General features: G+C 49.6%; 1 protein-coding gene across 6 annotated transcripts in view; it reads right to left on the bottom strand.

Annotated features, from left to right (window-relative positions):
- Positions 1-12,589, bottom strand: part of AMPD3 (adenosine monophosphate deaminase 3) — a 70,484-nt gene that overhangs the window by 13,903 nt on the left and 43,992 nt on the right. For all 6 annotated transcript variants that reach the window (XM_075567094.1, XM_075567090.1, XM_075567092.1 and 3 more), the window contains 2 exons: positions 11,767-11,898; positions 1,574-1,737 (listed from right to left, as the gene is read on the bottom strand). In XM_075567094.1, coding sequence (XP_075423209.1) covers positions 1,574-1,737; positions 11,767-11,898 — 296 coding nt within the window. The remainder of the gene's footprint in view (positions 1-1,573; positions 1,738-11,766; positions 11,899-12,589) is intronic.

The raw sequence follows: 12,589 nt of genomic DNA, 5'->3' as shown, positions 1-12,589 counted from the left end.
GTGTGTGTGTCTGTGTGTATGTGTGTATCTGTGTATCTGTGTGTGTGTGTGTGTATCTGTGTGTGTGTGTATCTGTGTGTGTGTGTGTCTGTGTGTGTGTGTCTGAGAGAAAGAGAGAGTGTCTGAGAGAGAGAGAGAGAGAGAGAGAGAATGTCTGAGAGAGAGCCCGAGAAAGAGAGAGTGCCTGAGAGAGTGCCTGAGAGAGAGTGTGTCTGAGAGAGAGAGAGAGAGAGAGAGAGTGTCTGAGAGAGAGAGTGTCTGAGAGAGAGAGAGTGTCTGAGAGAGAGGAAGAGAGTCAGAGAGAGAGGGAGAGAGTCAGAGAGAGAGGGAGAGAGTCAGAGGGAGAGAGTCAGAGAGAGAGAGAGAGAGAGAGAGAGAGAGAGAGAAAGAGAGAGAGAGAGAGAGAGAGACAGAGTCAGAGTCAGAGTGTCAGAGTGTCAGAGTGTCAGAGTGTCAGAGTGTCAGAGAGGGAGAGTCAGAGTCAGAGAGGGAGAGTCAGAGTGTCAGAGTCAGAGAGGGAGAGTCAGAGTCAGAGAGGGAGAGTCAGAGAGGGAGAGTCAGAGAGGGAGAGTCAGAGAGGGAGAGTGAGTCAGAGATGCCAAGTGTCAGGAAGAAAACATTCATTTTATCGTTGTTCTTGTTCTTTTTTTTTTTATAGTGTACTTTTTGAAATAAACCTACGTTTCTATGAAAATTTAAGTTTTTGTTTTTTTGCGGCCCACCTAAACTTAAACCTTGTTTATTTGGCCCGTGTTAGCCTTTGAGTTTGACATGCTTGGTTTATATGATCAAACCACAAGCATTAGATTTTTTTTAAAAGTTCATCTTCATCCCATTAATATACAGGACAATGACACACTTACAGTATATATAATGTGTCCAGATCATAGTGCTGAGAAGATGAAACACAGTTACAAGTTGTTGTCGCTGTTATCATTCAAGTTGTCTAGTTACAGTAGCAACACTTTAATTTCCCCTTGTCCATACTAACAATTTCTTCAAAGTGCAGGTCTCCTCTAAGACCGAGATACAAAGTAAAGCTCTACTCGCACGTTCATAATGCTCCATTTCTCCATTTAACATGACGGCCAAGAACAGTGCAAAGACAACGTTCAGGTCCCACATGGACCTTTCATCAGGTCAATACTAGCAGAAATGGTAGCGTTGCGGCTTGCTCACTGGCAGGATGTGCTTTCCTTTTTGATTAGTAGTATTTTGGCACAAGTTCTAGTTACCTCTGTGCAGTTCTGTCTTTGGTGTCCTGTCCTCGTCCATAAATCAATACAGAGAAGAAATATAGACAACCGCTCATGAGGTTCAGCACCACTTACACAGCTCTGTGGCGACTTTCATTTCACCACGTTATGGTGCAGAAGCAGCATAACGTGGTGAAATAATAGTCAGCACAGCGCTGTTTAAGTGGCGCTCAACCTCATGAGCGGTTGTCGATATTTCTTCCTACACGGAAGACTGTGCACATTAAATTGGATGTTGACATATCAGAGTATTGTGAGCAGAAATGTAGATAAGTGGAGTCTGATCTTATTGTGACTTAAAGTTGTGCTCTACTTACAAGATTCTAGGGACTTGAATCATCCAGCGCATGTTGGGCGAATAGACCTTGTGCTTGATAAACCACTTTGCCAGGACATCCCACTCCTCGGGGCAACGTCCGTATATAGATAAGCGAGGCTCTGTATACTGGTACTTGCTTTCTTCAAGCTCTTGAGCTACTTCCTGTAAATAAGACAACAGGTCAGATTTACTAAGTGCTGGGACATTTGGGCACCTTACGCATTCACACTGATGAGTAAATATGCCCTAATATGTCTTGTGAACCAATTAAGCAAAAGTGCTAGATCTGCACTGGTCAATTGTTCCAAAGGTGGGCAACAGGTCACATCCACTGTATGTCTACTAGGTACTGTATATACCACGGGCATGTGAAGATAATAACGGATCCCACGCTCATTTGTTCCGGTCCTGCTGTAAGTAGGGTTTTGGGTTTTTTTTTTTTTTCCAAACATTTTTATTAGGTATTGAAACATCACTTTACACGCATTGTCATATGTGCATAGCATAATACCATAACTGTTGTTTTTCCCTTTTTCCTTATAAGAGTGGGGGTAGAAAGACGAGAGGTGGGGGGGGGAGAGGGGGTGGGAGGGGTCCCTGATTACCCACCCATAGGGGTGGCCGACCGTCCGGTCCTTCAGTGGACCCTGTGATTAGACTCCCGAAAGAGAGAAAAGAGTGGGAGAGAGTGGAGGGAAGGGGGGGGGGGAGGAGGGAGGGGATTTCTAGGTTTCCCTTCCCCTGGAGTCGCCTCCTGTTACTTGGTCCCAGCGTCTCGTCCGGTTACTGGGCAAAGGAGGGGGCTGTTGTCTCTTACGGTCTAGTGGGTCAGCCAGGGCTCCCATATGCGGTTGAACCGCCCTGTTGAGTGGTTAAGGAATGCTGTCAGTTTTTCCATTAACATTACCTCATTTAATCTTTTTTTTACCATTTGTATATTGGGTGGGGAATTTTTCTTCCAGGAGAGTGCCACCGAGCACCGCGCTGCAGTCAGAATAAAGGAGATTAATTTCCATACTGGGTGGTCAATTTCATCCATTGGCCTGCCCAGTATGAAGGTCAGTGGGTCCATAGGGATTGTGAGGTCAGTGACCATTTTAATTAGGTTTTGAATTGAGAGCCAATATATCTGAATTTTTGGGCAGTGCCACCATATGTGAGCCATGTCCCCCCTATGTCCACAGCCTCTCCAGCATAGATCGGATACCAGAGGGTAGATTTGCCGCAGTCTCACTGGTGTTAAGTACCAGTGAAACATTATCTTGTAGATGTTTTCTTTAATGCTGGTGCACACTGAGGTTCCTGATGCCGCTTCCCATATCTCCTCCCAGTCTTCGCTATCAATGTCTACATTTAACTCCGCTGCCCACTTGTGCATATAATCGTGTGTGTCAGGGCTTGCGTGTCTATCTAGTATCCCGTAGATTTGAGAGATTAGGCCTTTTTGGTGCTCGTTTTCCTGACACAATCTTTCAAATTGTGTTAAGGGAGGGAATTCTAGTGTGGGGGACAGCTTTTGTAGGAAATGTCTGATCTGAAGGAATTTAAATGTATCTAGGGTTGGGGCTTTAAATTTATTCCGCAGTTCTTGGAAAGTCAAAGGTTTCTTGTCACATACCAGATCATAGACTTTCTCAATTCCTACCCTCGCATACTGTTCAAACTGCTTGGTCTCACACCCTGGGAGGAATTCTGGGTTATTATATAGTGGGGTGAGTTGTGAGGCTGTGTTCGAGAGTTTAAATTTGTTCTTAGCTTTTTGCCAAATCTCCATTGTGTGGCCCATTGTCCTTAGTTCAAATTTGCTTAGCCCCTTTTCAGGTCTGCCCGTGGCCCATAGACTTGCTTGCAGAGAAGGCGCCCTGGCATACTGGGACTCAATCTTTAGCCAGCATAGCTGGTCTGGGTCCGAGTTCCACTCGACCACTGCTTTTAATTGGGCTGCCTGGTAGTATCGAGCGATATCCGGCACCCCCATGCCCCCCCCACTCTTTGGTGCTGTTAGTATTGATTTTGCGACTCTGGGTTTTTTACTGTGCCAAATAAATTTGAATATTCTGCTCTGGAGATCTTTCAATTCTGATCCAGGGACCCTGATCGGAAGTGTCTGAAAATAGTATAATAACCTTGGGAGTACATTCATCTTAACTGAGATCATCCTTCCGATCCAGGAAATTTGGTATTCCTCCCATTTATCCAAATCTTTTCTGATTTTGTCAAATAAGGGGGGGTAATTGCATTGATATAGGGAGCGGTAGTCCTTTGATACATTAACTCCCAAATATTTAATGTATGAAGGGCACCATCTGTAATTGAAATTTGATTTCAATAATTGGACCTCTGAGTCTTCGAGATTTAGATTCAGGGCTTCAGACTTGTCGCTATTAATTTTATAGCCCGATATCTCTCCGAAGTTGGATAACTCTTTTTGCAGGTTGGGTAGGGAGGTATGAGGGTGGGACAGCGTGAGAATGACATCGTCCGCAAACAACGAGATTTTGTAACTGGTGTCTCCTATAGCTATGCCTTGAATGCTTGCGTTGTCCCTTATTCTCGCCGCCAAAGGCTCTATTGTCAAGGCGAAGAGAAGAGGGGAAAGGGGGCAACCCTGTCTCGTGCCATTCCTTATCTCGAAGGCCTCTGCCGGAGCGCCCGGGAGTTTGACCGTCGCCGTGGGGCTGCGGTAGAGTGCCCTGACACCCTCCAGGTATGTGTCATTGAAGCCGAATTTTTTCATTGTGTTATCTAGAAAGAGCCAGTCAATTCTGTCGAACGCCTTCTCTGCATCAAGACTTAACAACACTGCTTTGGAACCTGAGATTCGGACATGTTCTATTATGTTTATAATTTTTCGTGTGTTGTCAGAGGCCTGACGGTTCTTAACAAATCCAACCTGGTCAATGTTGATCAGTCTGGGTAAGATTGGGTTCAACCGATTGGCGAGGATCTTACTATACAGTTTTAGATCATTGTTTAGTAGCGATATAGGTCGGTAGCTTCCACAATGTTGTGGGTCCCTACCGTCCTTATGGATTATAGCTAAACTAGCATTGGTCATGGAGGGCGGGATTGGTGAGCCCTCCATGAAGGAATTGAATAGGTTGAGAAGGTGTGTTGACAGGAGCGGGAGGAACCGTTTGTAATAGGTATTGGAGAAGCCATCGGGACCAGGAGTTTTAGAGATCTTTGACGCTTTTACCGCTTCCGTGAGCTCTATTTTCGTTATTCTTGCGTTCAGTTTTTGTTGTTCTTCATCCGTGAGACTGGGGAGGTGACACTTAGAAAGGTAGTCATTGATAATTCTGGAATTTGTTTCCGGAGCTTTGTTGCCCTGGGTTTTTAGGTTATAGAGCTCTGTGTAAAATGCTGTAAACTCCTCTGCGATTTTCTTATCGCTATATAAAATTTCACCAGACCTACTCTTGATAGCTGTAATTTGAGATCTCTTTTGTACACCTCTTAATTTGTTAGCTAATAGTCTATCTGCTTTGTTCCCCTTATCATAATATTTTTGACTGGTCCATCGCAGTGACTTTTCTACATCTTCTATCTGTATTTGGTTGAGCTCCTCTCTGACGGATGTTAGTGTTTTATATATTTTTCTGGAGGGGTTAATTTTATGTTGGCGCTCTAGTTCTAGGATTTTATCCGTCAGGACTCTAATAGCCTTTGTTTTGTTTTTCTTCCTGTGGGACGCGATGGAAATAATGGCTCCTCTAATCGTTGCCTTATGGGCTTCCCACAGGATTGCTGGTGATGAGGCCGACTCTGTATTATGGGCAAAGTATTCTTTGAGTGCTGTTTTTATTTCTCTCTCAATTTCAGGGTAGTTTAATAGTGAGTCGTTAAGTTTCCAATTGAACGAATTTGTCTTTATGAATGGGGTGTCAAGGGTAACTATGATTGGGGCATGGTCTGACCATGTGATGGGGCCTATATCTGAGCTTGTTGACGCTTCAAAAATGGTTTTAGTGGCGAAGAGATAGTCTATTCGAGAGTAGGTCTGGTGTGGAGGAGAGAAAAAAGTGTAATCTCTCTGGCCCCGATGTTGTGTTCTCCAAATATCCAACAAAGAGTACTCTCCTATGATTTCTTTGAATTTTTTCCCTATTCTTTGGGAGGCCTTTGCATGCGATCTATTTAATAGGCTTGACTTGTCCTCTAGTGGATTCAGGGCCATGTTAAAGTCCCCTCCTACTACCATTGAGGACAGGTAGGTCGGGTCAATCTTGTCCAGAAGAGCCCTCAGAAATTCTATCTGGTTCTCATTGGGTGTGTATACATTGACCAGCACGATAGGTGAACCTGCCAGTGACCCATAAACTATAAGAAATCTACCCTCTGGATCTGTGATTGTTTTAGTGTGATTGAATGGCGTTCCCTGACGGAATAAAATTGCCACTCCTCTCTTTTTGCTACCAAACGATGAGAAGTAGCCCGTAGGGAAAGCCTTGCTGAACAGTTTAGGCAGCTCGTGCGATGCGAAGTGGGTCTCCTGTAGAAATACAATGTCGCCTTTTAATCTTTTCATCTCTTGTAGAGCTAGCCTCCTTTTTTTATTGTTGTTTAGGCCTTTTACGTTTAGTGAGATTAAATTTATTGGAATTTGGCTAGCCATTAGTTTGAGATTTGATTCCTTCTAGAGCAACTCCCTTCCCACTAGGGAGAATTTTTCGGATCCTTTGTCGGACCATATTCCCTTCGCGTAATGAGGGGTTTATATTTGGGGGGACCTGAGTGGCGCTCCAGGGGGTTGGGGGGGGGGGAGGGAAGAATAGGGTAGAAGTCTGCCGGGACAGGGTCGGCAGGAGGAGATAGTGTGAAAAGAGGGCCAGTGGTAGCCCTCTAGCAGTAATACCGGTGATATAACCGGTGTTTGGGCTTAGGGCCCAATGGGAGGGATCCGTTGACTCCCGAACTGGGATGCAAGAGGGGGGGGGCGCAGACTCTAGAAGATTTTATGGTTTGTACCCTTCCAGAGGTACCCTAGGAGGGGAGGCGTGGTCGCTTTTGTCGTGGGTGGTTAGGTAGGGTTTGTAGAAGGGTGTGGGATGGAGGAGGAGTATGAGAGGGGAAGAGACTAATTGGGTGGGAAGGGTAAGCGTGGAGAGGGAGGGAGGGAAGATGTGGGGAGGGGACGGTTAGGTATTGGGAGGAGGGAGGGGTAGGGAGTGAAGCAGAAGGGGGGTGTAGGGAGCTTTCCTTTATGTTTGCGTCGTGCATCTCTCATATATAGGGGGGGGGAGGAAGGGGGTGGAGTATGTTCCAGGGTGTGTATCTTGTCCCTCGGTTAGCAAACATGCTCCTGAGTAGTGCACATACAGTGTACATTCTAGGTTCGGCAGTCTTGTATTCACCCGCCTTCTATCCGATAGAGGGTGTGTCCCTTGTCGGTAGGTTGGCTATGTGAACTAAGGGCTTTGGGCAGGGGGTGGAGGAAAGGGGGGAGGGAGAGAGAAGGGAGGAAAAAAAAAAAAAAAAAAAAAAAAAAAAAAGGGGGGGGGGAAGGTGGGGTAGAGTGGCTAGCTAGGACAATACATTATCTCCATCTTTATGTATGTTTTCTCTGGTTACCATTAACCATTCTAATGGGTCATCAGACTATGGTGCGATTGTACTTTTCCCCGGCCTTATAGCTCTTCACACTTTTACACAGAAAAATAAATGGCAGTTTGGCGCCTTAATCTGGCGCTGAGGCGGTTTTTCGTGTTCATGACACAACAGGTCGGTTGGTAATAAAACATTTAAGTATTGCGGTAGGATTCCTCGATTCCCATTCTAGAAACCTCATGGAGGCACCGGGCTGTAATAGCCATCTATACAAGGACATGAGATCTAGATCTTTATTGTATATGCGAGGTTTAGAGGGGGGGGGAGGGGGAGGGGGGGGGAGAAGGGGGGGGAGAAAGGGGGGGGGGGAAAGGGGACGGAGAGGGGAGAGGGGGGGGGGGGGGAGGGGAGAGGGGAGAGGGGGGGGGAGAGGGGGGGGGGGGAGGGGAGAGGGGAGAGGGGGGGAGAGGGGGGGGAGAGGGGGGGGGGGGAGAGGGGGGGGGGAGAGGGGGGGGGAGAGGGGGGGGAGAGGGGGGGGGGGAGAGGGGGGGGGAGAGGGGGGGGGGAGAGGGGGGGGGGAGGGGGGGAGAGGGGGGGGAGGGGAGGGGGAAGGCGGGGGGAGAGAGGGGGAGGGGAAGGCGGGGGGGAAGGCGGGGGGAGAGAGGGGGGGGAAAGGCGGGGGGAGAGAGGGGGGGGAAGGCGGGGGGAGAGAGGGGGGGGGGAAGGCGGGGGGAGAGAGGGGGGGGGGAAGGCGGGGGGAGAGAGGGGGGGGGAAGGCGGGGGGAGAGAGGGGGGGGGAAGGAGCCATCTAACAATTCAAGGCCTGTTCATCACATTTTAAGTTAGCAATCAGACATGTATATTATTATTTCACATTATTGGGTTTCAGTGCAGACAGCGGTTTGAAACATTTAACATTTTCTCTCAGGTCCCCGGTGTATACTGCCTTGATATCCCGTTGGGGAGGGGGAGAGGGGGGGGGAGGGGGAGAGGGAGAGGGAGAGGGGGGTAGAGGGAGAGGGGGGTAGAGGGAGGGGGGGGTAGAGGGAGGGGGGGGGGAGAGGGAGGGGGGGGAGAGGGAGGGGGGGTAGAGGGAGGGGGGGGGTAGAGGGAGGGGGGAAAGGGAGGAGGAGGGGAAGGAGGAGGGGGGGGGAAGGAGGAGGGGGGGGGGGAAGGAGGAGGGGGGGTGGAAGGAGGAGGGGGGGGGAAGGAGGAGGGGGGGGAAGGAGGAGGGGGGGGAAGGAGGAGGGGGGGAAGGAGGAGGGGGGGGAAGGAGGAGGGGGGGGGAAGGGGAGGGGGGGAAGGGGAGGGGGGGAAGGGGAGGGGGGGAAGAAGGAGGAGGGGGGGGGAAGAAGGAGGAGGGGGGGGGAAGGAGGAGGGGGGGGGAAGGGGAGGGGGGAAGGGGAGGGGGGAAGGGGAGGGGAGCCATCTAACAATTCAAAGCCTGTTCATCACATTTTAAGTTTGCAATCAGACATGTATATTATTATTTCACATTATTGGGTTTTCAGTGCAGACAGTGGTTTGAAACATTTGACATTTTCTCTCAGGTGCCCAGTATATACTGCCCTGATATCCCGTTGGGGAGGGGGTGTGGGGGGGGACGGGGTGGGGGATGGCAGGGGGGGGAGGGAGGAGGAGATGGCAGGGGGGGGAGGGAGGGGGAGATGGCAGGGGGGGGAGATGGCAGGGGGGGGAGGGAGGAGGAGATGGCAGAGGGGGAGATGGCAGGGGGGGGAGATGGCAGGGGGGGGGGGGGAGATGGCAGGAGGGGGGAGATGGCAGGGGGGGGGAGATGGCAGGGGGGGGGGAGATGGCAGGGGGGGGGAGATGGCAGGGGGGGGAATGGCAGGGGGGGGGAGCCATCTAACAGTTCAAAGCCTGTTCATCACCTTTTAAGTTAACAGACATGTGTCACATTATTGGGTTTCAGTGCAGACAACGGTTTGAGACATTTGACATTTTCTCTAAGGTGCCCGGTATATGCTGCCTTGTTATCACGTTGGGGAGGGGGTATGGGGGGGGGACGGGGTGGCAAGGGGGTGGCGGGGGGGGGGGACGGGGTGACAGGGGGGGGATGAGGTAGATGGGGACGGGGGAGGGGGGGGGGGTTAGGGGGTGGTCAGGAGAGGAGGGGGCGGGGGGGGTGGCAGGGGGGGAGGAGGTGACGGCCGGGGGGGGGGTGGCAGGGGGGGATGGCAGGGGGGGGGGAGGGGGGGGATGGCAGGGGGGGGGAGGCGGCAGGGGGGGGGAGACGGCAGGGGGGGGGAGACGGCAGGGGGGGGGGAGGGAGCTTGTCAACCCTGTATACGCATAGGTCTGCAGCAGTGGGGCCTCTGGGTGTTTTGTGATTCAGTCCTAACCGTACCCCAGGTCCGTTTGGAGGGAGGGTCCCGCTGTCCATTTTGGGGTGGTCTCCAGGTTCTCTTGGGGGGGGGGCAGTGGGGGGGCAAAGAGATACTCACAGTTCGGCTGATTCCGCTTTGTTGTCTCTCCCCCTCCCCCCCTCCCCGTGATAAGCGAGTCCCAGGCTCCTCCAACCACCAGGGCCTCCTGGCCGCTGCAACAACACCCCGAAGGGTAACAACAACTCGAAGAACTTTTTAACTTAAACTTTATTTCGGACCGGACTTAAGCTTGCTGGGGGGTCGATAACTGCGTGCAAAGATCTTTCTTTGGTGCTTTCCGGTCGGCCCTCAGGTTCTGCAGTCTCTGAGATTCATCTCCGGATCCGGAGACTGTTCTCCCCGGATGTCTCGCGATACTTCAGCGGAGATGAGCAGTTCGACTCGGCAGTAAGCAGGTGAGTAGAGCGGCGGCGCTTCTCTGTCCCTTCAGCGTCTGGTTGACTTCAGGCGTGCTGAGGGTTCTCTTCTTTCTTGATCGTTGCTCTCGTCTGGGTCTTCACTCCGCGCAGAGGCCCGCTGTCGCTTCGGTGCCCAGGAGGCTGGTGGGGTCAGACCTAGGGCCCGCACATACGGGTCCATATCCTCCGGGAATCGGATCGTCAGGAATTTACCTTTGTGGTTCGCCGTCAATTTAAAGGGGAACCCCCAGCGATATTTTACTTCGTTGTCTCGGAGGAAAGTTGTTAAAGGTTTCATCCCCTTCCTGCGGAGCACCGTTATCCTCGACAGGTCGCTGAATATCTGGAGCTGTTCTTCCATGAAGGTGAGTGATTCTTTTCCTCTGCATGCTATGAGAATGCTTTCTTTAGACGTGTAGCTGTGCAGTTTCACTATCACGTCGCGCCTTCGGTTCGGGTCTTCTGATCTGGGTCCCAGAGCCCTGTGGGCCCGATCCATTTCAAGGTCTCTGTCATCCAGGGATCCACAGATAAATTTAAATAGGTCGAGTAGGTACGGGCGGAGGAGGCCAGGGAGAACCGTTTCAGGGATATTTCTAATACGCAAATTCTGCCTTCTATCCCGGTTCTCCTGGTCTTCTAGCGCGTCTCTAATCCGTTGGAGTTCCTCTTTTAGATTAAAAATCTCTTCTTCTGCTCCGGTTTGGCGCAGGTGGCTCTCCTCCATTTTAGTTTCAAGCGTGGTGGTCTTTTCTGCCAATCCATTTATTTCCTGCTTGAGATCATGGACTGCTGACTTTATCTCCGATTGTAAGGAGGTATACAGTTTTGTCTGCATTGCCGCCAGCAGTTCCTCCATATATGACCTAGTGAGGGGTTCCTCTGAAGCGGGGGTCTCTTTAGAGCGGGGTGCTTTCCCCTGTTTAGCCGGTTCTCCTCGTGGGCTGCCGCCATCTTGTTTTTCCGACTGCGGCTCCGGGCTCTTCTGTTGCGGCGTGAAATATTTGGTTACCGCTTGGGACACTGGTTTCTTTTGCTGTCTAGACATTCTCCGGTTGTTACCCCAGCCGGTGACCCGAAATTTAATTGTGATTATTCGGTGGAAGGGTGCTTTTGTTAATCTTTAATCAGGAGAGTCTGCAGAGCTCCCAAACTACACCACCATGTTGGGTGACGTCACCGGAAGCCTCTCAGGGTTTTGGGTTTTAACCCCTTGATGACCCGCTGCAGCAGGCTCCTTTGTTTTAATAAATAGTTATTTTATTTTCAGCTTTAGTGTTAAGTGTTATGTTCTTTGTGGTTTGTTCTCTGTTGTTTGTTTGTTTGTTTGTTTTTAACTGATACAAGTTACACTATGATTTTCTTTTTTGTCTTTGTCCTTATGCTACGGACCCCTTGACTGGAGATCTTCCCTTGATTGGACCATTTGGATCCTCCATCCCCCTTTTTTGGACTCTATCTGGGACTTATTGGTCATTTCTATACGGGCGCTGGTTTGTATCTGTTCCTCTACTAGGTATATACCACTGGCATGTGAAGATAATAACGGACGCCTTCACGCTTTTATGGTTCACAATTCCACATTGGCAATTTCAGCTCTAAAAGGTGTGAATTTGCAAAGTGTGATCAAAATGACTAAGACTTTGCGCTTTTAGTCTGATTGATTTTTTTTTCTACTTTTAGTCCTAGTTTCATGTAGATCTCATTTTGACCTTTTTTTCCGGTAACATCTGGAAGCTATACAGAAACAAAAGGATTATCTATGCACAAATGTATCCGTTGATGCTTCTTGGCTATTTGACACCTGTACGAATGGGAGCAGATAGCGGTTGTACCTTGATAATGCGAGCAAAATATTCCCCATCGATGTAGTTTTCGGTCTTCAGATAAAGGTCCCTGAGCTCACTTGCTCCAACGGGATTGTATTTGGCGTTGAATTTATCGAAACGATGGAATGTCTGTCGTCCCTGGAACAAAGTACAGGCATACCCCGATTTAAGGCCACTCACTTTAAGTACACTCGCGAGTAAGGACATATCGCCCAATAGGCAAACGGCAGTTCGCGCATGCGCCTGTCAGCACGTCCTGAACAGGAATACCGGCCCCCTACCTGTACCGAAGCTGTGCGCAAGCGGGGAGACTATAGAGCCTGTTACAAATGCGTTATTTACATCAGTTATGCACGTATATGACGATTGCAGTACAGTACATGCATCGATAAGTGGAAAAATGGTAGTGCAAATGGTGGTCCTTTAAGTACATTTTCGCTTTACATACATGCTCCGGTCCCATTGCGTACGTTAATGCGGGGCATGCCTGTAACTGCGTTAGTATTGCCTATTCAATAATGGTTTAACTGTTGTACATCTGGCAGGAACTGAATAATTGCAGTTGTTTTTATTTATAGCTTAGTTCAGGGGTGTCAAACTCAATCCTCAAGTGCCACCAACAGACCAGGTTCTATGGATATCCCTGCTTCAGCACAGGTTGAGCCACCAAGGATATCCTTAAACCTGACATGTTGGTGGTCCTTGAGGACTGAGTTTGACACCCACATCTTAGTTAGAGTCTTCATATCAAGATAGTATTGAAGCAACATTGTTGCAATGTAACTAATTTTCATCTTGCACCCATCTATAAAGGCAACTGGGTCCAACA

Source organism: Ascaphus truei, chromosome 12 (assembly GCF_040206685.1).
Source record: "Ascaphus truei isolate aAscTru1 chromosome 12, aAscTru1.hap1, whole genome shotgun sequence".
NCBI lineage: Eukaryota > Metazoa > Chordata > Amphibia > Anura > Ascaphidae > Ascaphus > Ascaphus truei.
This window is presented reverse-complemented; position numbering and strand designations above follow the sequence as displayed.